This window comes from Homalodisca vitripennis, chromosome 6 (assembly GCF_021130785.1).
Source record: "Homalodisca vitripennis isolate AUS2020 chromosome 6, UT_GWSS_2.1, whole genome shotgun sequence".
In the NCBI taxonomy this organism is placed as follows: Eukaryota; Metazoa; Arthropoda; class Insecta; order Hemiptera; family Cicadellidae; genus Homalodisca; species Homalodisca vitripennis.
In genome coordinates, this window is record NC_060212.1 from 30,111,178 (window position 1) to 30,139,068 (window position 27,891).

The window sequence follows — 27,891 nt, forward strand, 5'->3', positions numbered from 1 at the left end:
TCTGACTGCCGCCATCTTTCATTTTGTATTTTGTTTGAGTGTGGTTTGTTTGTAGTAGTTGTAGTGTTTGCGATGTTTTGTGTTTAAACCGTGCGACTACATAAGGAATTCTTGGATTGTAATGCAATTAATCTGTTTTTTGTGATTGGGAAGGGAAACATTAAACTAATCAGTGAATTTGTACGGTAATATATCAGTGTACTATAACAATGGTGCGTTTATTCCGTGGTGGTAGAGGTGGGAGAGGAGCACCAAGGCCGCCTTTCTCGTATCCACTGCCTCCAAGGCCTCCTCGTGATTTTGAACCAAACTTTAGACTTCCATTTGGGGCACCAAGAGGTCGTTTACTTCGAGGAAATCTCAGACCAGGCCCTCCTCATCCTCGGTTGCCTCCTCCCCCTAGGATGGCCCCATCACCATTACCACCTCCACCTCCGAGACCTTTACCTCTTCCTCCTCACCAACCTCTTAATCATAGAGATTTACGTATGCCTGGTCCAATTCCAAGAAGACCTCATCCAATGAATCGGCCAGGTATGCCACCTCCTATGCATCCACACCCCCTACCTCCTCCAGGCTCTCCACTTAGAAGACCGTTAAGGCCTGGCCCTCCTGGTCCTCCTCCGTTTATGAGAGGCAGAGGAGGTCTTGCGAGAAGGGGTGTAGGCCTTAAACGCTTAGGTACCAATACTCCTGCAAATGGTAGAAACAAAAAAGTTTCCAAACGGAAAGAAAAAAAGGAGGTGGGTATACTATATTTTAAATAAGTAGGCAAGGTATATGTAACTAGTTTACAACATACACTTCACCTAGGAAATGACTCAGTTCTATAGCCTAATGAACACCAAAAGAATTGAAGACGTAATTAAACTAAAGTTATTCATCAGCCTATATCAATTCAAGTACAATAAGTTAACTAGGCCTAATCAATCATGTTTTGTTTGAATCATTGGCTGCAGTATAATAAGCAGCTACCATTACAATCGAGTCAGCGAACCTAATTATCGATTAGAAATTGACCATAACCTATAAATATATAATTAAAATACTCGTAGCCTAGATAGTGATATATTCATAATAATTATACTATTACGGATGAACTATGCTGTACTGTAATTTGAAATCTCTATAATGCAACTCGGTTTGACATTGTAGTTTTGGTAGTTAAGATTATCATATAGGCCACCTAGTATAGCCTAGTTTAGCTATGTTTTTTACATGTAGAAAAGTAAGAATTTTTATTAGAGTTATAAACTAACTATGTTTATTTATTAAATGTAGCAGTGTAATTTATAGGCTTACCTTACTTCACGTATTGTTTTGAAGGATAAAAATATCTGGCTTAATCGATAATAGTTTTGTTTTTATCATGATATACAATTGATTGTTTTACCGGCCTCTTATGGGACTGGATACCTCATTTATCGAAGCAAAACCTAAAATAAACATATTAAAAATAACAAAGTTAACTGTATGAAACAAAACTAATAACAAAACACCCATTTAGTTGTGATCAAATATAAATTTCCTAATTGATTTTGATCTATTCCTCATGGCTTTAATTAAGGAAATGTTCATATAACTGTAACTCTTTTCAGGCCACATGTTTTCAAATTTCCAGACTTAAAAGACACACCAGTTAGTGTTTTATTCATCATTCATTATTACCTTTTTACGTATGAAACAGCTGAACTATAATTTAATTTGAAATGCGTATCAACGTAATTCACTTTGATGTTTGTTTTGGTAGTTTAGATAATCATAAATATCGATGATTCAAATGGTGGCTGATTATTATACTGCAGCCATTTTAAAATCTTAAAAAATGTGAGAATGAAAATGTTTTGCTTTTTTAAACTTGTGAGAAAGTTGCAAGTTATTTGAAAATTTTTTGATACTTTGGTATTATCTGGAGGCCATTATCTTTTAACAGTTTTTCTCACCCGGGACTTAAAAGAACTACATTATTAGAAAGAATATACTTTGTTAGGCTCCATCCCTATCTACTGTCTATACATATATTCATACTTTAAATATAAAAAAATAAAGTTGACATTTATGAAGACTCACAAGTTCTGAGGTTGAATTTATTACTTATTAGCTTAGGTATTATTTGAAGGATGTTTTTCTTTTTTTTTGCCAAAAGTGTGGGTTGGGACCATCGAAAACCCGCACGAAAGGGGCATTTTCGTTTGTAATTTCCAGACCTTAAATCACGAGCCAGATCATCCAACGTAATCCGAGGTTGGGAAAGTACCAATTTGGAAATACCCCTGGCCATCAGTATGGGCTTTGATGGCGGCAAACTCGCCACCCCTCACTTCTACTGAAAAAATAATTCATCCATCATCGAGATAGTACCCAAATTCATGTTCCAATCACATGAGGGCTCATAAAGATTATCTTTGACTTCAGTACTACTAGTAAAATTTTTATTATAGCCTAATCTAAACCTACTTATACCGCATAATAACAAGTAGTAGATCATAGGATCAGAGGGATCTCCTTGCTGACATCGCTTTCTTTCTGGAGGCAGAAAACCAGAAACAATCCCTATAATAACATGTAATTTTCACAGTAAGTAAAATAAAGTCTCTTCTTTCTAATAATGTAGTATTTTTAGATCCCAGGTAAGAAAAACTTCCAAAATAGTGGCCCCCAGATAATACCAAAGTACCCAATTTTTATCAAAAATATACTGAAAGATAAGAAAAACTAATAATAATTGTAAAAATCAACTAGGCCTTTTGTGCATATATAGCAAAAATGTGAACATAAAATTGCTTTTAATAATATTCAAACAATAAACACAAAACAAATAACAAAACACACACAATAAACTGTTGACTAAACAATTAATAATTGCAGCATAAGGTCAAATGTTGGACTTTCGGAATCAGCAAAAATTTGGCCACTCTGTCCCTATCTACTATGTGTCTTTAGACTATATAAGTAGGTAAATACATAAGTACGTACTATAAGTATAAAAAGTTAATGAGGCGCTTATCTCGAGAAACTTAGCCATTTATTATATTTAAATTTATATAATATGAATATCATATCCGTGATATGAACTGTCTCAAAATGAAATCCAAAATACTTTTTTGAAGCACATATTGATTATTTTGGTATTAACAAATAAAAATTCTACTAAAATAATTACTTGTTTACCTCATGACATTATGAACAATAATGTAGTAACAAAAGAATTTCTTAATTTACAAATTACTTCCTGCTATAAAAGCAATGTCTTACTCCAAGATATCGTCTAGGAATCGGAGGTGAACAAACCGTGGGTGACGGAAAATTTGAAAACTGAAATCCGTAAGAAATACCAACTTTTTGAAGCTGCCAAAGAGAAAAAAACCGATGCTGATTGGCAAGCCTTCAAAGACCAAAGAATTCTTGTTGGAAAGATGACGAACATTGCGAAGCTGGAGTACATAGGATCTCACCCGGAAGCTGTAAGTAAATTTCTTTTTATACCCGATTAGTAATATAACTAAAAACTGTCATTAATATGATAAGTGGCAAATAACTTGACATTGTTTTTGTGTTTACCATATCCTAATCCTTACATTGATAGACACTATAAGATAAGAGCCACTTACATTACTAGATGCAAAATTATAATGTATATTTGTTCTCACTTTTAAAACAATCTACATTTGCAGTATTGTAATTTGAGATGTGGAAGTAGCTAAGACTAGTTTGCATCTATAGGTCATATAATAAGTACATTATATATTGGTATACATTTTTTTACACACACCACTGAACTGTATTTTATCATTGTTAACAGATTTGTAAGAAAGAGTTTTTATTTTCAATGTTACTTAAATTTAGATATACACTACTTGATTTTTACATCTAGATGTGGTGGAATTGTAGCCTCATGGAGATCTTGAGCATCTAGAGGTTGTAGAACTGTAACCTCTTGGGGATCTAGATGTGGTGGAACTGTAACCTCTTGGAGATCTCGGGGCTCTAGATGTGGTGGAACTGTAACCTCATCTAGGATCTCGGGATCTAGAGGTGGTAGAACTGTAACCTCTTGGGATCTAGATGTGGTGGAACTGTAACCTCTTAGAGATCTCGGGGATCTAGAGGTGGTAGAACTGTAACCTCTTAGAGATCTCGGGATCTAGATGTGGTGGAACTGTAACCTCTTGGAGATCTCGGGGATCTAGAATGTGGTGGAACTGTAACCTCTTAGAGATCTCGGGGATCTAGAGGTGGTAGAAATGTTACCTCAGGGAGATCTCGGGTTAGGTGTAAGACACCACACAGACTTTTTTCCAGATGGAGGTACCTTTTAGAACACCATTCCAGTGTTTTGCCACAAATTAAGCAGTGCCTGTACCCCTCAGATATATGCACTTGTTTGAAAATTATGTTTACATGTGTAAATATTTTATGTATTTAAATCAATGAAATTGTCTTTAAGTTAGTCCCTTCAATAATTGAAATCTTCTTTGAGTTATAGTTAGTTACGTAAATGTATACATCCAGATAAATTAATATAAGGGTTTGAAAACAAAATAAAGAATTGTTACAAAACATTTAAAAATGCAATTATAAACCAAATAAGCTACTGTAAAGAGATTTAGATGAAAAGATACCTTAAAATCTGAAAATACCCATAGTGCAGCAGACATATATTTCCATTTGTGTCTATGCCTTCGTCTCTGTGCAATATGAATAATCATTTTACTACACATGCAGTAGAATCTCATCTGATTGAATTTTATGGAATGAAGTTAATATGGATACATTAAAATTTAGTAAATACAGAGCACTCTTTATTCTTTTTACAACAAAAATGTCTATTAAGCGTAAAGTTTACGTGCGATTCATGTTACTACATTGTACACACTCACACACCTTTGTTTTTTGGATTTTATCATATGGGTTTATTTATTCACATAAGAAATATAAACAGTTATTTTTATTTAGTATTAAGTCAGTCATCCTTAAAATTGAGTTAATCATTGAAATTGATATAATTATGTATTCTGTTAAAGAGTAATATGGAATTAAGTTAATATGGTTACATATACATTCAGTAAATACAGAACAATACTAAAAATCAGTCTTTTTATAGCAAAGATGTTATTAAGCATAAAGTTTACGTGTGTTTCAAGGATATACGTTGTACAGTACATACATAGCTTTGTTTTGTGGATTTTATCCTATGGGTTATTTTTTATTTACATAAGAAATATAAACAGTTGTTTTTACTTAGTATTAATATTCAGTTATCTTGAAAATTCAGTTAATAATTGAAATTGATAAATGATTTATTTAAAGTGCATTAACTAAATTACAAATTCATATAAAGTAATCCACGTATATAAAGAGCTCAGATTTTTCTATAAACTAAGTACTCACTGGTGGGTTAAATGAAAGATATGAATAGTATCATATTGTTAATAATCATATTTAGTTGAAATTAACATTTTGGAACATTGTCTTTTAAACTGACTATTCAATTACATAACGTCAATAATTGTAGTAAATTTAATATGCCATGAACAATGTAAAATTATTTCAAAACTAATTTAATTAATATGTGATGTTTTGTTGTATTTTAATTTTTTTATAATTATTATGCATGTTCTTTTTTCTTCTCTTGAAAGTATCCGGCACGAAATTGGAGAATTTTATTTTATGTAATAATGTTATTTGTATGATTATTTATTTCTAAAACACTTTATTGCATTTTAAATTCAGTGCAAAGAAGTGATCAGTGTTAACAGTTTAATTAAACCAAATTTAAAATGACAGGTTATAAAATTACGTTTATTAATTTTATTGATGAAAACTAATTTTTCTTTTTATTCCAGGATGTTGACCAGATTATGTATGGATCTACTCCAGGGAACAAGGCACAGATGTGAGGAGAGACATACAGATAACTACCACTAGTTTAATTATAAAATCTTGTATTATTATTTTTATTTAATGTTTGAAAGGTTTAACCTAATGTTTATTTAAAACTGTTTAGGCCAAGGGTTGATGTAATGCTTCTTGAGTAGTTAAATATACACACTTCTGTGTAAGAAAATTGAATTAAAAATATTCCCTTTTTTAATCAATTAATTATATTAAGTGGTAGGCAGAAAACTTCAATGATGCATTTAATACGTGTAATTGTTGTTGTGTATTTTATCGTAGTTTGTCAGGAAAAATAATTTATGTCTAAAAAATTTATCTGTGTAGTTAGCCTAAATATAATCGTGGTTGTCTTTTAATGGCAGCCTAATTCTGTTTAACCCAAAACTTTTATATTGTATGTATGTTTTTTTTTTTATTAATTTGAAACACTTACTTTTTAAATCCTTACATTCTTCTGTATACATATAAACATATAAAATTATGTTTTCAAGGCACTTGCTTGATGCAGATGCTGTAATTGCGTACAAAAATGTAATAATATAATTTTAAAGTATACTGGGTATACAGTATTACATTGAGTAATTTGATTAGTTTACATATTTTTGTAACTGGAATAATGTGTAGTGATAATGGTCGTTAACTTTGAATATTTTAATAATACATTTAAAAAGAAATAATACTTATTTGTTACGGGTCAACACTTTTATGTTATATGACATGAACTAAACTCTAGCTAAAGTGCTTATTTTACTTTGTAAGTATAAGTTATTTTCTCCACTTAAATGCATTTCTTAAAACATTTTATATATAAATATAAGAATAATTCTATGCTTCAAATACTTGCTTGGAATTTAATAATAATTTTATTCTACATGTTTCACTGTGTAAACATAACATTGTCAATAGACAACAGTTTATTGATGAGGTGTCTATACGTAACCACTTAAACGTAAATTAAAAACGAAATGACATTGTAATTTAATAAATGTTATCACACAGAACTAATATATTATACAAACAGCTCCTTTCACTGCCAAGAAGGATCCCTCTTGTTTATAGTAACATTGTTTAGTTTTGCTGTATTTTAAGGTTTGAATCTTGTTCAGTCAGTTTAAGCATACGTGTTTACATGTTATAGTGAAAGTACAAACTCACCTGTAGTTTTATTGCTCCTTAACAATTAACAAATTGTTAACTTTGTAAAGATTTGTGTCTAAATACATAAACTCAAAGCAATAATTAATTTGTCAGTTTGTTTCTTCAGAAAACCTTGTTTTTTTTTTCAAAAAGATAGTCCACTCAGTGTTCAGGATTAGTTTAAGTTGATATTATTTAATTGTTGTTAACCTCGTTAAGAATGTAAAAAGGTTTTACTAAAATAATAAAAAATTTTGAACTAAAATGTTCTAGATTAAAAGAATATAAATTTAAAATATTGTTTTCATATTAAATATAATAAAGCAATTGGGAATAATGTGAGAACAGTTTGTAAATAGCAATCTCTGTAAAAATTAATTTTACCAAGTAAAATAAAAAAAGGAAAACTGTACATAATTTTAACTTTGGAAAAATATTTCCATTCGGTTTAGATAAAAAAAAATCAAGTTAAACTTTATTGAATAAATTAAATGACATTCACCAATTCCACACGGAGAACTTTTGGTACCCCGTGCACACAAAATCTAGAGATAACCAAGCCTTACTGATTATTTTGTTCAAACTGTTCACAATAGTACTCTTAATATATTGTTCAGATTTTTTCATTAATTTTTCGAGAATGTCATTACTAATGAGACATTCTGACCATTTTGGTCTGTATCGTAGACATCGGTTTTGTTTGCCTGTTCTAAAAAAATTGTGAAATACATTTGCACATAATGTTTCCACTATAAATTCAGTGAATTGCTTGTAGGCGATGAATTGCTGTAGTCTTTAAATTTATTGGTCATTAGTATAAAACAGAATGTATTAACAGTCAGTGGAATGTTTATGGCTGAGTGACCTTCACAATGACACGACAGATACATTCAGTTGAACTATAATGTTAAGTGAAGAAACGGTATCACCCTTAACGACTCCAGATTCTGCAGAACTTTCTTTTTGGGCAGCAATTGCACCAACAGCCTGTAACATATACACTAAACTATCGGAAATACGTAAATTAATTTCATGTACAAATTGTTTATCTCTCAGAATTCATGATAAGAAGTGGCACTAAAAAGCACTTTTATGTACTTATTTATAGTAAGAATAATGTTGTAACCATGTACTTTCCAACGGGGACAAATGGGAAAGAGAACTTCAAGGTTTTTATCAGTACAAAATATTTGAGTCGTAACATTTTCATCAGACTATCTTAAAATTCCCATGGTGTACCAATTTCGAATTATTCATGTTCATGACGTCATCAGGAGCTGCAAATCACAATAATTAAACCTTCGCTTTCTTTTATTTAAACTTAAAATTCAATTTTTAGGAACTTAAAACAAGCACCTTTTTAGTGCTGTCAAGATTGATTTGTTCAAAGATTTGAACTTTAGAATTCAAACTAAAGTCATTGGAAAAAAACACATTTGCACATTGTACATTGTTTTCGACTTTAACTTTTTAATTCAATGTTCCACGTTCTAACGGTTTTCATAATTTTTGTAAACTACGGTTCAAAAGTAAAATAAAAAGTTTATTGTAATTTTTAAGGTATCATAATGTTTATGAAATTTAATACAATGGTTGTGACATAAACAGGCTTTTCATTACATTTATGGTGACACTTTAAGATCGTTTCAAAAAGTTTTAAAACTTGTTTTGATGTTGCAAACAAATAACAGGAGTGCATTTGTCCTGGCATTCTATGCAATTGACTGTAGCAAACATGATACTTATCATAATTGTGGGATCCTTAAAGGATCTATTAATCTTCAGGCAGGATAATATTTTAATTCATGCCACTCTTAGACCATCCTATATATGGCATCCACCCACATCTTCCGAACATACATGATTTACAGGTAAACGTAACTAAGAAGTCCCTTGGGCCGATCGTTGGTACTGTATAGTAAAAACAGTGCCATTCTAAAAAAATGAATAACTCAAAAAAACAAATCCACAGTTTTTAAATATTTTTTTGTGAACCAGTGTTGCTAGTGATCTAGGGGAGCCCACTTTGATATTGTTTAACCCATTGGCTACCAATGACGTATACTGCCTGTCATCAGTTAGCGTCGGTTTAATTACTAATGACGGGCGCTTCCTGTCATGCTATGTTAGTAATTTTGGAGTCGAAAAATATTCCCGATATAGATTATTTTGGCATTTGTCTATTCTGTTATATCAATGTTCTGTTAAAATATAACATGTTTGATTCTGTAAATGGTCGACTCTCTGGAAATCAATTGTTGCTTACAAGTTCAACTGTTGATTGTTTGTGTTGTTTAGTTGCCGTCTGAAATGACATAGCAGTAAAATGATATTACTGTAAAATGACTTCTGAGAGTTTTTTTATGGAGAACATACAATAAAGGTAAAAATGAAGTGATTGATGGCACCTTTAATGGCGAAATTTTGAGTAAAAGTTGTGATGAAATTTAAGAAAATTAGGTGATAAGGCTTAACCTTCAAACTTGAAAGTGGCGAAGGCAAGCTAATAATCAACATAATTTAATTTTTGGTGATAGATGTGGTGTTAATTCAGTTGTTGCTAGGCAAATAAATACTTTAAATATAAGATAATAGAGTAGAATTGTAACATGTTATGTGGTCAATATTTTTAATTGACCATAGGCATCCACACAATGATTTGCATTTGCAAAATAAAAAAAATAATTTGATACCTAAGGCAAAAACATTTGAATTTTATTTGGTTGTCAATGGGTTAAATATTTACCACATGCAAATGACAAACAATTTCTAAAAATAACAAAAAACAAAAATAAATTACTAAACAAATGATTCCACTAGTTTTTTGTGTATTTTGGTAAAACAAGTTTAGTGTGAATTGTGACATTTTGTTGTCCCACATATGAATGCCAAACATTTAACAACAGCTAAACAAACCTAAATTAACTTGAAACGAAGGATTCCACTAGTTTTTGGAATTTACTGATGAGTGGGTAATGCTCGTGATCTAGTGGCACCCCACTTTGTTTTTTATGAACAATCTAAATAAACGATTCCACTAGCTTTTGGGTTATTTTGGTTTGGTTCTGTTGTGAAGTTAGTTCCATGCACTTTGTTTTTGTTATATCTGGTACATAAATGCCAAACAAACACTGAAGATCACTACTCAACCGTGCAATATGTTTTAACGTATTTTTTGAAATGGGTGCCACCGGCTTCACATGGCTGGACGAGCAGATAACAACCGGTGGCATGGTAGTACAGCATACCGAGTTTCCGTAAATGGTGATACTGCCAAGCCTCTAAGGCAGTTGTGAAGCAGGCCAAATATTTAATTATAACGCACATGGTATAGATATAAATCACCTACACAATCTCCACACTACACAATGCGTAGGTCTTGCTACATGCTGTCGTATTGTAGCAGCTTATCGAAGGTTTTCTATGTTCTCATGCCGGTTACCACCCCTGTATATCTTCCTAGTAAAACAGTAAACATTTAATTGTTTATTGTTAATAAGTAAAAAAAAAATTTTATTTCATAACTTTGTTTTATATAATTTTAAAAATATAGCCGTTGTAAACAGTAGCAACATTGTTTCCTACAGTGTTAAAATGATCAGCTGACTTAAATCATCTGTTAGGTTGACAAAAATCAGAGATGATAAAAAAAAAAAAAAAAACAGTTATAGTAATGACAAAAAGATGAATGATTTTTTTCTCTCTAGTGAGACAAACAAATGTTTGAAAGAGCTCCAACTCTTGCTGGTAGGTCGCATATGAATACTACCTTCCCAAAAAATGTGACAATCATCTAAAACCATTCCAGAGAAGTGAGTTTGCCAACTGAGGCTATCACATGAAACCAACTGAAAGGTTAAATCATGCTATATTCATCTGGAAAAGACAATGTGAATTTAGCTATTACTTGAAGTTGTCATTTAAAAGATCCCAAAAGTGGCAGAATTACAGGATGAGTTTGTGGTATTCCAAGGATTTCAGATATCCTTTCAAAGTGGCAGAATTAATGGTGTGAGTGTATGGAATCTCAAGGATTCCAGATTTTCTTCCAAAAATCGTAGAATTAGACCTACTACATTGAGAGTGTGGAATCCGTAGGAAACCAGGCATGATTCAAAAAATAGCAGAATTAATGGAGTGAGTATGTGGAATTTCAAGGATTCCAGTTTTGCTTATAAAAGTGGTAGGGTAGACCTACTGCACTGAGAGTGTAGAATCCGTTGGAAACAAGGCATGATTACAAAAATAGCAGAATTAATGGAGTGAGAATGTGGAATTTCAAGGATTCCAGTTTTGCTTATAAAAGTGGTAGGGTAGACCTACTACACTGAGTGTGGAATCCGTGGGAAACAAGGCATGATTCCAAAAATAGCAGAATTAATGGAGTGAGTATGTGGAATTTCAAGGATTCCAGTTTTGCTTATAAAAGTGGTAGGGTAGACCTACTACACTGAGAGTGTGGAATCCGTGGGAAACCAGGCATGATTCCAAAAATAGCAGAATTAATGGAGTGAGTATGTGGAATTTCAAGGATTCCAGTTTTGCTTATAAAAGTGGTAGGATAGACCTACTGCACTGAGAGTGTAGAATCCATAGGATTCGAGACATACCTCCAAAAGTGGCAGAATTATTGGAGTGACTGAAATCTAAAGGATTCCAGATTTGCTTTTAAAAAAATGGGAGAAGTAGACCATAAAGACCTTTTTGACGGACGAAGACCTACAGAGTCCAATAATACTAGAGTTGCTTCTGAAAGTGGTAGAATTGAATTCTATTGTTTTTTTTTTAACATTATTGTGTTTTTAGTATTTGTTGCTAGCAACTCAAATTTAATCTTTATTGGCAACAAATAATAATTTTTATTACAGACAATGGTTGATGGTACCTAATTAGTTACAGGATCTTTTTATAATTGGAATCATTTTGAATGTTTATTATGAAGCGAAGAACACTTAACAGACCCAATATATATCCGGACTGAAACTCTGATCTGGGCCCCACGGCTATACACAGATAACACTCACTGCCTTTTACACCATACAGAATGGAACCTTATTTTTAAAGAATCAACGCATAAAATTCATTAAGCTTTTAAAGTTTATTGGCTACACTTTTGTTTATGTTAATGTTTGCATAAATCATAAAACGCCGATGGAAACAAACTAATAGCAACTACTGATGCATAAAAACCTTTTGGAACAATAAAATAAACGAGAATATGAGAAGCAAGCTTACCTTTTCCGGGTGGTAGGTGATGGCTACATATTCATTCTTAAAAAAATTGAATATTCATACATTTTAGATATCAGGTACAAAAGAGGAAGCTATTTAAAAATGCAGAAGGATATGTAACTGAAGTGTTTTACAATGAGATGTTAATTCCTTAATCTAATAGGTGCCATATAAAAATGAATAGTATCAGATGAGGTAATATATACAGGGTAGTTAAGTTTCTCGTTTTGACAAATTTTGAGTGCTCAAATTTTTTTGTATGATAATTAGGTACAAAGTTTTTCTATGACAAAAAATATAGATTTAGGGATTTGCCAAAAAATATATTTATAACAATAATTTATTATTTGTCTTTATTTGACATTGTTTACTTGAAATCATGTTATAAATATACATCAGATTTAAGAACAAAAATTTGTTCTCCCATTTTTAATATTTAGGCGGTGTTCATTTAAACGAAACCTTTAATAAAACTACAATACAGTGTTAAACATAGTTTTATTTCTGGAAAGAAACTTTGTTAAAAAGTTCAAATTGGTTATAGTGAATATATTGATGAACCAAAAATGTTGGTAGGCTAAAAATTGAACTTGTGCAAATTTTAAATAATGCTAAGTGTTTAAAAGGCTTTAGACCTTACATGTCATATCACTGTGTAGTGTAATGTATTACAAGGTTTGCTTTAGTACAGACCTCCAGAAGATCAACTCCTGTCAAAATTTGTTCATATAGAATGTTCAATTCTAATAATAGTGAAACACTTCTTAACTTTACTTCAAAATATTATGTTGACATCATTTTCAAGCATGCTCCACGAAAAGAAATTAAAGACATTTGTCTAGTTCAAAAACTAAACAGTTTAAAAAATGTATTTATTCAATTGGTAGTATTCTAAATTGCTACTATAGGAGTTAAAATTATATTTCATGCATTTCTGGAGTTGAAAAAGCTTTTCAATTATAAAATATTAGATATGCTTGGTTTATAAATGATGAATACTCTATTAAAAATATTGTTATAAAAGTAATTTTAACAAAATTTTAATAATTAAAAATACTTATATGTGTATTGGTTGATTTTTGTATTGTCTCTTTGTGGTATTGGTTGTTATCGTTCTCTGTGTTTCAAAAGCAATAGGCCTGTTTCCAGGAAATTCAAGCCTGGCGTGGTAAATTTATTGCTACCACTTCTAATACACTTATTACCTGTATTTTATAATTTGTGTGCAAGAATTTCTGTAAAAAACTATTGAAAAATACATGAAAATGCTTGTAATTGTAAAAACAGTGATTTAGAAAATCATGGCCTTGGTGATACAATTTGGACACCATTGCCAAAAATCACTTTGTCTAATCATAAATTGTTCCGACAGGACTTTGGATCCTGTCTCAAAATTTATTTCCAGTAAAACAGTCACAGGTTTTGAAAATTCCTGATTCACTGACTGCGCCTGTTGGTTGAGTTAAATGACAGCAGACCAGGTAAACATGCGATCACTTGTGTTAATGGACATGTTGAAATTTCATCGTGCCATTTCGAAAATTGCTATTTGCTGAGAGCAAGCAGCATCATATCTGACCTCATCAGGTAAATATGATCAATTTAAATGTTGATGTTAATCATTAGTACTACAGAAGAGAGCCTCCCATCCATTAAAACATTTTAATTTTATTACAAATAAATTCAAAGTTGCGTTAATTATATAGTTAATCGTACCAAAATGATAATAAAATGTATTTGATCAAATAACACACTAAACAAGTATTTGATAATTCATGATGATTACATTCCCTACTTACAAACCCCTTTTAGTAAGTAAATTAGATTTTTAAATGCCCATTGATTTTTAAAATGTTCCTTTAAAAAAAAATAAATAAAAATTAGTTGTTTAAAAGTGTACGAACCTATAACTAGTTTAGAAGTTAAACATTGTTCATGTTTAAATTTGATACAAAAATATAAAAAACCATGAAATGTTCTTTAACTGTGGTTTTTAGTGAACATAGCTTATTAGAATCTCAAATAACAAAATGAAATTAGATTTCAATGTTCACTATCATAAGGAATATACATGTAAGTAAAAGGTTTTCTTACTGTATCTAATAAACTATATATTGTATTAAGCAATTTTTTAGCTTCGTTATAATTTATATATATTTTTTGTTTTTTGTTAAATATTTTCTGGTTTTATTTACAATACTTCATGAAATGTTATATACAATCAGATTTAACTACATTTTCCAACAAGTTAAAAAAAATTATAATATAGAATATTTACCTTTTTAAGATTTTTTATGTAGAATACATTTTTACCATTTTTGTAGTATGATTGTTTTAATTTAAGTTCTGTTAATTTATAAATTCTGATAATACTGTTAATTTGACTGGATAAGCTCTTTTGTGCAGGTATATAAATTTTAGGACAGTTAATTAATTTTCTCAAATTACATGTTTGAGGTGTCTGAATCCAACTTTCATCAGACTAAATGTTTTTAAGAAGTTGAAAGATTTAATTTTAGACGGGTTTATTAAATAATGGTACCATTAATCCCAACCCTACTTTTCTGTATAATTGCTATGCTTTTTATAGGTGCTTAATGAGATACAGCTGTCTAAACAGCAGTGTTATTCTTACTGCTGTTTAATGATTGATACCATAAAGTTACTTCTTGCTTCAGTACTTCATGACTTTGTAAGTGTATATCCGTGAAACATTTTCAGTTTTGGAAGCCGGTAACAGTCATTAGGCATTAGGTTAGGTCTCTTAGGTCAATGTGTAAATTACAAAACGTTTAATTGTAATTTTTAAATTCCTGTTGCGTTGTATCATAAACTCTGGATTCCTCTATGACTATCAAAAGTATAAATATCTTGTACATATAAAACTTGATTGACTACCGATTTCATACTTAGTGGAATTTTCTGTTGTAGTGGTACTATCTACTTACAGGCATCATTTAGAAATATTGTAAGTGAAGTGAACCGCACAGGACTGAAACTGTGCACACTTAGACAGGAAGGGAGGTAATGGATAAGCGTAAATTCACCGTGATAGATTGTTTCCTGAATACCTCAGGGTAGTGCACAAATGTTCCTTACTATCTGGACATGCAACATTTTTAACCTTAAATGGCGATTATATATCACAAAAATATATTTAAAATCGGATATTTGTGGTATAAAAAATTTTTGCCACCTCTTCTCTTAATTTGCCCATGGCCTAATCATTGCATGATCAATTTCAATGGGGTCAAAGATCTTATTCTAAGTCAGATTCAGACATATCAAACAACAAATCTATAAGCAGAAGGAATTGAGTTGCTTATAGCTATCTTGTACATAGCAGGTCTAATGATTATTCAGTCAATTCACTAAATTGTCAAATTTTGGTGTTTAGTTTTAGACATTTTAAAAATCCAGAATATAATTTTTTCAATGAGAACATTCACGTCTTTTTATTTACTGATGTTATTTCTTTCCCCTCATCCCAAGACTTGAAGTAAGGGCTAACAAGTAATGGTGTCTCTGTGATGCAGGGGGACTTCTATTGTGAGACATGCGATCGCAGCTGGAAGACACAGGAGATGTTGGAGGAACACGTGTCACAACACGAGGTGTGCGGCCGTGACGGTTGTACGTTCACAGGACACCCCAAGGTGGTCCAGAAGCATGTGGAGTTGCAGCACGACACCGGCCTGTACCAGCGAATAGTCGCCGACAACCCTGACGACATTGCCAAGTGGATTGCTGAACGCAAGAGGTAAAATAGGATTCATAAGAATATTCTCTTTATATTAAATTTTTGGATACAAACAATATTTAGTTTAAATAAAATAATGTATAGGTGTTAACATCAATCGTGATCCTTAACATCTTGAATGCGTCACGACAGGATTTCGCTTGCTTTAGGTTGGAAATTTAATATCCTTACTCCACGTTTTTGTACAATCATTACTCTCTATGTTTACTTTAATGTGCATCTCCATGTTATGATCTTGTGATATGGTCCTAGCAAAGTCTGTACTATAGTGTTATTGCTCTGTTTATAGTAATGTTGTTTTATCCTCTTTAAAAGTAATAATCCAGTCAGTATCTCTCTGCATGATGTTTGGGTGTAGGATGATCATGCAAGATCTGCATCAATAAAGAGTTTTGCCCCTTGTCCAAGAGTTACATGCCTTTATTTCATCCTCTTATCAGTCGAAGCAAAGAGTGAAAAGGCTTCTTTCTCATGTTTAGGCTTGCTAACCTTATCCACTTCTAGAATTAATTGTCCTTCACAGTAAACTAGACCTATCAGTTAAGTTGCTCCTTTATCCCAATATCGTGACACTCCAGGACATCTATGGAGTTGTTCAGACATAAGTGAAAACATCGGCTTGTGCTGCACTCGGTACATATTCTATTGGCTGGGATAAATCAGCTGAAAGTAAAACCTTCCAGAGACAGAAGTACTCTTGGAGAAGTGTGTTGTGGCACGATCTCTGTGTGTCTGAACAGGTTCAGAATTCTTTCAACATCAGTGAATCATCTTTTTATTTTTTCAGACGCTTCCCTACTAAAGAAAATGTGCAGAAAAAAGAAGCACAACAGGATGAGATGATGAATCGTGGTGAGAGAATTCCAACTCAGGGAAAACGCTTTCAAAGTAAGTTCTACTCAACTTTAATTATAAATTTGTGAATTGGAGGCAGTATATATATTAAAACTTTTATGGTCTGTGAAATTTGTAATAATATTTACTCTAGATGAGATGTATCTAAACGTTTGAGGGCCATAATGAAAAATGTTAAGATGCACGAAACCAAGCATTACATATGTACTTCATTGAAAGGCAAAATGGTATGCTTGAAAGCCAGTAGAGTATGTTTCTTAAGAAAACCTTTAAAACAATTCTATACAAAACTCTCTCATTTATTTACTAAAATGAAAATTCTTTAACCCTTTGCATGCCATAAGCGAGTTAGTTCGCATGCATAAAAGTCCGTACAGCGCCCATAGCGAGTTATACCGCGAACTACACTTTACAACATTAGATAGTTTAATAGTTGCCGAATTTGCCGCTAGATGGCAGAGAAAGTCACTTTTGCTGCCTAGTGCCATTAGCCAACGTGCCAACTGAACGTTTGAGGAGTATCAATCGGTAACAGCTGTTTCTTTCTATTCATGTTTGTTTCCCGTACTTCTCGAAACGCCCAAAGCGATTATACTCGCCGCCATTTCATGAAGCGCCGCCATTTTGTGAAGTTCTATCTCTAGTGTTCCTACTCACTGACTGTTTATGTTTTTTATTAGTTTATATTAAGTTTAGTGCTTGTGAACTATTAAAACTATTACTATAGTAATAACTATTATTTATTATTTTGACGTAACTTGTGAATATATTGCCATAATTATGGCTAACGCAGACAATCCGGACTTTGACGATTTCGTTCTTGGGGTTATGAACGCCATGTTTTCAAGTGTAGTTGACGAAGTTGAGGATGTTGAGCAACAGGACATTATTTTGCATAATTTGAGTGAAAGTGAATCTGACTCTGAGGATGACACTCAAGCATCAACCTCAAATAGGCCTACAAGAAATCTGTTGGAGGTAGGAATTCCCTACATATTGTACAAAGACGTACAGAAACAAAACTTGAAGAAGCCGATGACACATACACAATTTAGAAAAAGTTTAGTGAAGGACCTCGTTGCAAGCAAACTGGCGCAACCAATGAGCAGACGGGGCCGCCGCGGCCGACCCACTCAAGGTCAAGGAACACCACCCGCTGAACGTTTGAACAAGAAACCACATTTTATTCAGAGGAGACCAAAAGGAACAGCATGATGTACCAGTTGAACCCACCACTGGGCACAGCAAAAACCGATGTGCCACTTCAATCTGGGCAACCTTATGGATGTCCAGTAGCGGCACATCACTAACCGCAAATGTTGAGATTCTGGGATTCATGGGCAATTCGATAGGTCTAGTCTACTGTGGAGGATGGCTGTTGGAGTTGGTGGGGTTTGTTCCCTTACCTCAGAGGCTCTTGTTAACCTCAACAAGGGTGTGCCACCTCCTGCCTACTTTGACTGGAGAGGCTGGTTCACAGCTGGCCTCCCTTCTTCCGGGATGACTTTGAGATGTAGTGCCCTAATTCCTCCTCATGGATCTTGATAGGAGGCGGCCCCTACTCCCTAACCTTACCCATCCTGAATATCCTATCACTCCGGAAGCAGCGCAAAGGTCCTTACAGGACTAAGTGCAATTTATAAGCTTCTTGTCCTAAGAGAACAAAAAAAAAAAAAAAAAAAAACAGCATGATGTGAGGTTTGTCTCAAAAAGGGCTTGAGAAAAGAAACTGTATACTCGTGCAAGACATGTACAGACAATCCAGCGTTACACCCAGAAGTTTGTTTTGAGGCGTTTCATACTTTGGACGATTATTCGTAAAAAAAAAAACAGAAAACAGTTTGTAAGATATCTTTTTACTGTTTTCCAAAATATGTACAGTATTTATTTACTTATCATACATCATATCTAGTTCATGTACCGGTATACGTTTGTAAAAATTATACAGTTTTATCAAAATAACGTTTTCATTCATTTCATACCTACTGGTACTTAAAATAGAAAAATATCTATATTTCGTTTAAGAATAAAAAAATGCCCATAAAAGCATTTCATGGTTTTTTATTCTTTAAATCAATTACTTAAACAAATAAAAAATTGGCTTTACAGTTTTCAAAAAATTAAAATATTCAATAATTTGGCGCTAGGGCAAAACATATACGTAATTACTTGGCGTGCAAAGGGTTAAAGTTGTTGACAAAATACTCTTCACATTTGTGCAGTTTTTTTCTTGGTCCATCTTAGCTCATACTTTGACATTCTTATCTCTAAAATAGATTTTAGCTGTTCATCAGAAGCTTTGCTCTGTACTTAAATTTCTCACATATAATTTTCAAGAAGGTTTTTTTTACAAATATATGTTGATCCAAAAATTGAAAATATTCCTCTTGCTAAGGGTATGGTACAAAGGAGTTACTCTATGACCTATAGAAACAAAGGGTATAAATGTGAATGTCTAACACTTTGATGATTGACTATTAATAGATTATCAATCAGTATAATTAATTAACAAACCTAGGCCATAAAATATATTTGAGAACCTACCTGTTAAATAAAAGATTAATTGTTTATTCATTTCAAGTCCTCATTTGCAGTAAGTGTAATAAATTCAAGATAAAGTTATAGTTTCAACTTTTAATGAACTGTTTTATTTTTAATGTGATCATCCAGTTGGTGGATTTTGGAACCTGTGGGTCACGTTCACCTCTATTCCTGCCTCTATGTCGAATCTATTGAGACAGTGGTCCGAGAGTGAGGCCACCTGTGAAGCACCTGAGATGAATCGGATATATCTGTTCTCTCATCCAAAGCAATCAAATACCAATTAAATTTCCTTGCAGGCATCTTCAAGCTGGTAGCTAATTTCAGTTCCTATATCTTCTGTTTCACGTGCAACTATATTTGCAGACATGCCGTGTGAACTAAACGCTTTCAGGGACATAACTCCTAAATGGTCTTTACAATATCGGTTTTTACTGAATTCATGGTCAGAAAAAAGGCTTGCTAGCCCCAACTAATAGATAACATTATTTGAAACTTGCTCAAACAGCTACGTTTGACGATTACTCTTAGTAAAATTTCACCGTGAGACTACATCAAATCTTTTCCAATGTTGCACTTTTTCTACTCGGTACTGACCTTTGAGTTGAGCATATTTGCTTTTACTGTTTACTAATATTGTATTCTTTCAATACGGATTTAGTTACAAATCAAACACAAGGTGGTGGTTTTTCTAACCACAAAGTAGTTGACACCCCACTAATTATAAAGTGTTGCAAGTACAAATGAACCACATGCAGAAACAGTGTTTAGTTATTGTCAACAACAGCATGAAAACTGATGCTCATAGTGGGCAGGTAAAGCTTGGTTAGGCTATTCGTGTGTTTGTTAATGATAACTTTCTCATGCTACAAACAGAGCCAAAGTACAGACAAACAAGCAAACAGAAATTTTATCAGGTCTTTCACAACCATTCAGCCAATAACCTAGCAAAGAAGAGAAACTAGAAAAATAGAAAAGTTATAGAAAAGTGCTTTGGTATTCCTCAGTCAGGAACCACAGCAAATGATTCCTACGTTAAGTACACAACACCATGGAAATACAAATTAACTAGAACCAACAGATGATAAAGATAACTAGTATGTCTAGTTCAAATAATTGTACTTCAAAAATAATATATATTGATTTTCTGTATTTTTTTTAGACAGACCCACATGGAACAACAGAGGAAGAAATACAAATAATAATGCAGGTGGCTTCAGTCGAGGAGGAGCTCAAAGACAATCAAGACCACGTCCAGAGAAGCTCATGGAGACTTCCGATAGCTCCAAATGGAGAGACCCAGATGCTTGGAGGGGAGACCTCCCCAAATTCCCGGGAACAGGTGCGTAGGAAAAATATGATTTAATGAATTCAATTTTAGAATCTAATCTATGTTCTCTGGTAAGGGTTTGCAAATAACATGGATTATGTAACAAGTATATAAATAAAGTGTACACTATACATTAGTTTTACATTAGAGTAAAATAAAAAATAACTTTATTTATTTAACTATTAGGTGATTCACTGTTTGAGGAGAGATTAAAAATGTACCTACTAATAGTTGAAACATTTAGAAAATTTTCATACAATTAGAACGAATTAATTAATAAAAAAAATAGGCAACTGATGAGCAGGTTGTGGTCACAACTAGTACTCCATTTAGCAATTCAAATTCAAATTATTTTATTGCAAGTTGACATTTAAATACGTAAGTAATACAATCAGGTGTATGGTCAAGTTTCTAAAAGTATAACTAAGATACAAACGCTGCAATACGTACTGTATGTATTCTAATATGTCTATAAAGAATAACAAATTTATCCTTATATTGCATACGAGTAGACTGAAGGTATAATATGGTGTAACAATGAATAATTGTGTGGGTTAGAATGTTTAAATATTTTAAATTGATTAGTTGTTGTTTTATTAATTGCTTGAAAATCTTTCAGCATTTCAGTTATATTATAATAAGCTTTTTCTGTTAGCTGATTTTTATTATTGTTGTGAAAGTTAATTTTTTAAGCTCTTTTAGTGACAAAGGTATACAGTTATAAAATAATTTCCTATATATTCTGTTTTTTTTTTTTTTTTTTTTTTTTTCAAATAAAGAAGTTTTATGAATTGGAAACGCAAGAATATTTTTGTGCCTTGTATCGTGATTGTGCTGGTTTTTGTATTGGTGACCTACTGTGTTTGGATTTTTATGAACTAAGTTTAACAATTTAAAAATATATGAACATAGTAGTGTGAGTATTTGACCTTTTTTTATTAGCAGTCAGCAGTTCTCTCTAAAGTGTCCACCAACCATGTCCTCATAATAGCTTTTTGGGCTTTTTCTATATCAGGAGATGAATCCCAGATAAAATTCTGTATTTCAGAATTGATTGTTTATATGTGTAAAATATATAATTTTACATGTAGAAATTGATTCTGAATCTGCTAATATCTTCATTGAAAAAGAAAAGAGCTTTGTTTGTTTACTAGATAATTAATATGAAGTATCCAGTTTAAGTTTTTATCAATTTTCACTCGTAAAAACGTTTCTGGATCAACTAAGTTTAATGTACTTAATTTCAAGACATTGTTTGTTTTTTGTTTTAAAATGCATTGTATTTGTTTTGGTTTGATTTACTAACAGTTCAGCAGAATTAAACCGTTCATCAAGTTGGTTTAGAGTTCTTATGATTGATTCCTCCATAGTCGTTATGTTATTTGGTTGAATTAGTATTGTTATTTGTACTGTCAGCAAATAAAATATAATTAACGGTGATTGGCTTGGGTGGAAGTTGGCGGGATCAGTGATTTTCTTATGTAAGTATACCAGACCCAAAACACCCGTTTTGCATTTCTTGTCTTTAATATTAATAAAAATATTTATATTATTTGGTATTCCATGAGGCATTTTAAATTTAATAATGACCGTAATAATAGCTTTTAAAATACCATTTATACCATAAACACTATTAAAATACAACGTCTCTTGGATATCCCCATGTTGAAGTGTTAAGGGTTATTACTAGTAGATTTGTTTTTGTAAAGTTTTATTTTGTGTTTCAGCTGCGATAGCTTCTCCAGAAGAAGAAAAACACAAAAATTTAGTAGATAATAGTAATTTTAGTGACGATGAGGATTGGACGATGAAAGGTGAAGAAACTCCAAATGCCATAAACACTGAGAAACCTTTGGTCAGCAATGTTCTACTTTCATTGATGACCAGTTATGGGTCTGACATGTCGGATGGTGGTATGTTCAATATAAATGTTCTATGTACGTTTTATCCAAAGTTAGCTTTAACCCTTTCCGCTCTGAGCGGTAATGTTAGAATGTCCACAGAGATCGGATGGGCAGCAGTGTTGGCCACCGCCATTTTCTCTAGCGCGTGCATATATTTTTAGAGTTGCCGTCCTCAGAGATCGGATGGTCAGCTGTGCTGTCCGTTGAATAATCCTACTAGCGCTCGGATGGACAGCAGCGTTGACCACAAGTTATAAACTCTTTTTTTTTATTCTGACGTATTTTTTAATAATACAACGCATTAAGATCAATCAGCTGTTTCATTACAAAGCTTGGAAATTGATCATCTGGTCAATATTGCATTCTAGGCTTTCGTTTTAGCGCGCTTTTAACCACATTGTCACTAGTGAGTTAATCTACACGCATTATTAGAACGGATTGTTTATTATTCTTAGTATTGTGCAATTTTATTAAATATTAGTGTAAATGAAGTTTTGTAGATATCAGTGTAAATATAACTGTAAATAAAAGTGTAAATATATCAGTATTAATACCTGGTTTTACTGGTATTATTATTAATTACTGGTATTAGAGCTTGTTGGCGATGTAAGGAACACAAATAAAAAAGGAAGACCATCCCAATTGCAAGACATTTCCCAACTAATAATACGAGCCTACGAGAAGCCATATTTGGTCAGCACTGCTGCCCATCCGAGCGGAAAGGGTTAATTTTATATTGGATTCTGTTCTCTAAGCTGCATATTCATCAGCATTAGAACTAAAATCTAGGGATTTTTGATTTGAGATGAAATAAGCATTACCTTTTGCAATAAAATGAGGTATTAGACCTTTATTCAAACTAGGCAGATTATTCTGTGGTCAAATGTTTTCCAGTTTAATATAGTAACATCTAAAATATGTAATTAGCTTTTGAATGTGGAGTGTTCCAAAGATGACACAAATAAGTCAAGAAAAACTGGTAACTAATTGCTTATTACCCACCCATCTTGTATATTATAAGAGAAATACATGTGTTTACCTCAGTCCTTGCCAACGTTCTCAAGTGTTTCTCAAAATGGTGCATTCTGAAAACTTTGGTCAATTTTATTCACTCAGAATAACTTGTAAAGGATAGTTACAGTGCAATGGTTAGTTAATGAGTTACACTTTTTCATTGGGTTTCAGAAAAGCTTATAGTTATTATTGATTTGATAAAATTGCAAACTTTTCTCTTTATTAGTTTAATGTTTACTTTCTGAAATAAATTAAAATTAAACTTTAAGCAAGAAAATTTTGAATGTTAATACAATCTTGTTTTAGCACACACAAAAAACTATTGGAGTTTTCAATAGTTTAATATTAATTTGTGCTTTAAAAATTTGGCAGTAATTGGTCTTTGATGAAATTATGTTTTCTCTGTAAAGACAGTACTTGTCAGGAGTCCTACTTGTGCTTTGTATTTTTTAAACTTGCAGTTAACGAATTAATTAAAAGTCTTTTTCTCACTTTACGTTACAAGTAGAAGAATCTCACAAAGTTTTTATGTGTTTGTAGATGATGAAGTTATGACTCAAGAGTCCACAAGAACGGAAAGTACTACGTTGGTAAAAGATATTGGAGAGACAACTGATTTTATTGCAAATCAGAATGGAGATGATAATCCCAAGTTGAGGAGTGAAGCAGAGGATGCAGCATCTGCTGCCAATGTAGGTGAAGAGTCGGACAGTGGTCCAGAAGAAACTGGTATTGACAGAGAGGACAAGTCTAATATTCCCTTCCCTGATAAACTTGACAAGGAGGATAAGACAGAATTGGATAAAACACAAAGCACTGAGGCTAGAAAACTGGACGTGAGGCCTAAAGCACCTCATGCAAGGCCTATGAGACGGCACCAGTTGTCACTTCTTGAAAAGGTAAATCTATTTTTTCATATTTTGTGTTGGACTACTTGCATTTTGTTTTTCATGGCTTTGTAAGTTCTACCAATCACCTATTTTACTGACTCTTATTTGGCATTATTCATTGGTCTTCAATTCCCTTTAGGACTTAAAGCTCTGACATGCAATTCTACATTTAATATTTGTATATTTCAAAATTTCCATTATTAAAAGTAACGAGTAGAATGTGTAAAATTTCCATTATTACAAGTAATGTAAAGAATGTGTAATTGAGGAATTGCATAGTTTTAACTCCTTTTAGTGTTGCAAAGAAATGTTTATTAGTTGAACTTTCCTCATATAATTTATAGGGGAAATTTTAAATATTTGGTGTACTTTGTTTACATTTTTCAGATATCAGTGTCGAAATATGCCATAATTGTTGTATGAACTTCTAGTAATAATTTGAATCCACATTTTAGAATTAGTTTAAAAAAAATGTAAATGTGGTGTTATGATTTCAAACTGCTTTTTTATGGCAAAGACAGCAAATTTATTTAATTTCTTATTTGTTTGCATGATATAGATCTAAACTATTTATGGTACTTAGTGGTGTAACTTTTTCTAATGTATTTAGTACAGTTTTATTTTAGAAATGAGTTATCGAAATACAGTGGAACTTGGATAATTCGAATCTCAAGGGACCAATAAAAAAATTCGAATTATCCAAAAATTCGAATTAAAAAAGTTAAGAATTAAATAATGGCACTTCACATCTTTGCTGAAAACCTTTATTGAAAATAACATGAATAGTTGTAAATGTATGTTTCCTGTGCATTCCTACCAAGCAAAGTATGGTAAAACAATGCAAAATTGAATCATGAATTATCTAAAAAATACAAAATTGCATTATTTGTTTTTGATAAAAGAAAATAAGTTGAATGGTGATAAGGAACATTATACAGTACAATATTATTTAATTCTTTCGAAAAAAAGTCGGAAATCTTCACTTGTTTTCTAAAGTTAAGTCATTCGGAAGTGACAAAAGATTCTGCCATATTCAATGAATTGAAAATAGACTCACTTACGTCATTTTTACTTTCAAAAATACGTCTAAGTTCCATGATGTGATGTGCTGCTTCGGCCGCACTCGGAACTTATTCCGCCCTAACTGATGACTCGCCGTCTTCGTCACCCGATGCCATGTCGCCATCTTGTTTATTGTTGAGCACTTAAGCGATGATCTCCGCGTCTGTTATCTCACCACATACTGCAACATCTTCATCCACGTTGACAAAATCTTCAAACGAGATGGCAGGGTCAGTAATGACGTCCTCCCAGCCGTCAACTGAAGGTACCGCTTCCGCTATAATGTCGTTGGCTCTTTCGCCGCTGTCCTCCTTTTTTACAAAACCAGCTTTTTTAAAGCAATGTTTGATCGTTTCGGGCGTTACTTTGTCCCAAGCTTTCTTGCACATGCGAGAGGCTTGAAGAATGTCTAACTTGATTTTTAGGGCGTCGCTATCTTTAGTCAGTATGTACTCAACCAATAAACGTCTGTAAAACTGTTTTAGATTTTTTATGATCCCCTGGTCCATAGGCTGGACAACCGAAGTCACATCTACAAAACAATAGGCGCGGAAGGATAGGGCCGAGCCGGCCGGCCGGGCGGGAGGGTGGCTAGATCTGTGTCCAATGGCCTTGCGATTAGAAAGAGTGCAGCGTCTTTTTGTGGGTTCGAATAAAAAGTTCGAATTATCCAAAATAAACTTCGAATTAACCACGATATTTTTGCATTACTTATATAGAAAATGCTAGGGACCAATATAAATATTTGAATTAAAGAAGATTTCGAATTATAGAAGTTCGAATTAGCCAGGTTCCACTGTATAATTACTTTTAGATTAAATCAGGACAATATTAGATAAAAAACCATAAAAAGGTAGTTATTGTAATTTTTATAGTAGAACATCAATAATCTGAATGAATTGGGGCCGCCTTCCGGATTAATTGGGACTGAATCCCTTTCAGATGATTAAATTCTATATTTCAAAATGAACCCATTTAAGGGTAGTAAGCATCTTTAACATATAAAAACCTTGATAAAAGCAGTCATAATACACTCTTAATAGTTAATGAAAAGTGGAGTGTGAATAAAACCGTTAATGTAGTCCACTTTTAATGTGTTTTACGTTTTATTACTCGTTACCTACGTCTAACTATGTAATTTTTTTCCAGCTGCTCAGTAATGAAATACGGAAAGAGAGAAATGCAATTCTCCAATGTGTTCGTTACGTTGTGAACAATAATTTCTTCGGATGTGCAAATCTACCAAAAGCTGCTAATGGCCATTGAGGATGATCAAATTTGTTGATTATGATTGGAACTACCAATGATATGACTGTGATTTAAAGTAAATATTGGAAAGGCAACATGAAATTGTTTTATTTGATACCCTTAACAATAACTTATTCAGTAAATTAGTTATTACAATTGTAATATTATTGTAAGGTGCAAAATTAATACCCAATTTTTAGTTATATTTTTAGTTACTGATAAACAAGTTTATCAGTAAGTTTGATCTTTTTGTTGGACCATGTAATTGCAAACAAAAGGATCGAACTACAATCTTGAATCTGTGCACAAACGTCTATCTATTTACAAAAAAAGATATTATGTAAGTGAATGATTAGGGGTTTTTGTAAGGAAAAAAGACCATGCAAATTGTATGAATATGCTTAAAATGATGATATTTACAGAAGTATTTATTTGACATAACTGCAGTGTTTACGGACTTAAAAATAATAAAACTACCTAGCTCTAATTACAGGTTATAAAAAAAAGATAAAATAAGGTTAATTTATTTGCAGTGACAAATTCATGGAAACTGTGTTAAATAATTTTTTATATTGACAAGTTTTAATGTTCATTACAAGAAACGTAATATCCACTACAAATACTTAATATGAATGCCATTAGTTATTCTGCTAATCTCCAAAGTATTTTGATCAAGTCCTTTTATTTGTTGATTGTTATCATGTCATCACTATCAATAAAACTACTACAAAAAAGTTGAATATATCCATTAATATGGGAATTTTCCAAGATTATTTAACCCTTTAAGTACTGAGTTTTCAATGCTGCAGTGACCCAGTACTGCTGGGTTTATTTGCCATGTACAGAGCTGCTCCACAGTTAGCATACATGTAATGTGTTTCTCGTCCATCATGGTAGACTTCTTCATTTACCAAACTGCAACCAGAATCTCCTGATCCGTCTCATCATGGGTAATAGATTGAGTCCGTATCCTAATTCTTATCATTCTCAGAAAAGTTACACACAAAATTAAAAAAAAAT

The 27,891-nt window shown here is 32.3% G+C and overlaps 1 protein-coding gene across 1 annotated transcript; it reads left to right on the forward strand.

Moving 5' to 3' along the window:
* LOC124364172 (nuclear fragile X mental retardation-interacting protein 1) lies at positions 1-26,968 on the forward strand. The gene is made up of 7 exons (XM_046819451.1): positions 1-743; positions 15,804-16,027; positions 16,815-16,915; positions 20,586-20,765; positions 22,481-22,666; positions 24,212-24,570; positions 26,773-26,968. The coding sequence occupies exons 1-7, from the start codon at positions 210-212 to the stop codon at positions 26,887-26,889; spliced, it is 1,701 nt and encodes a 566-aa protein (XP_046675407.1). The 5' UTR covers positions 1-209; the 3' UTR covers positions 26,890-26,968.
* Positions 26,969-27,891: the final 923 nt, after the last annotated feature.

Coding starts and splice junctions, on each gene's coding strand:
- LOC124364172 (XM_046819451.1), top strand. CDS start 210: ATGGTGCGTTTATTCCGTGGTGGTAGAGGTGGGAGAGGAGCACCAAGG. Junction 16,028..16,814: donor TGGATTGCTGAACGCAAGAG/GTAAAATAGGAT, acceptor TTATTTTTTCAG/ACGCTTCCCTACTAAAGAAA. Junction 22,667..24,211: donor GTCTGACATGTCGGATGGTG/GTATGTTCAATA, acceptor ATGTGTTTGTAG/ATGATGAAGTTATGACTCAA.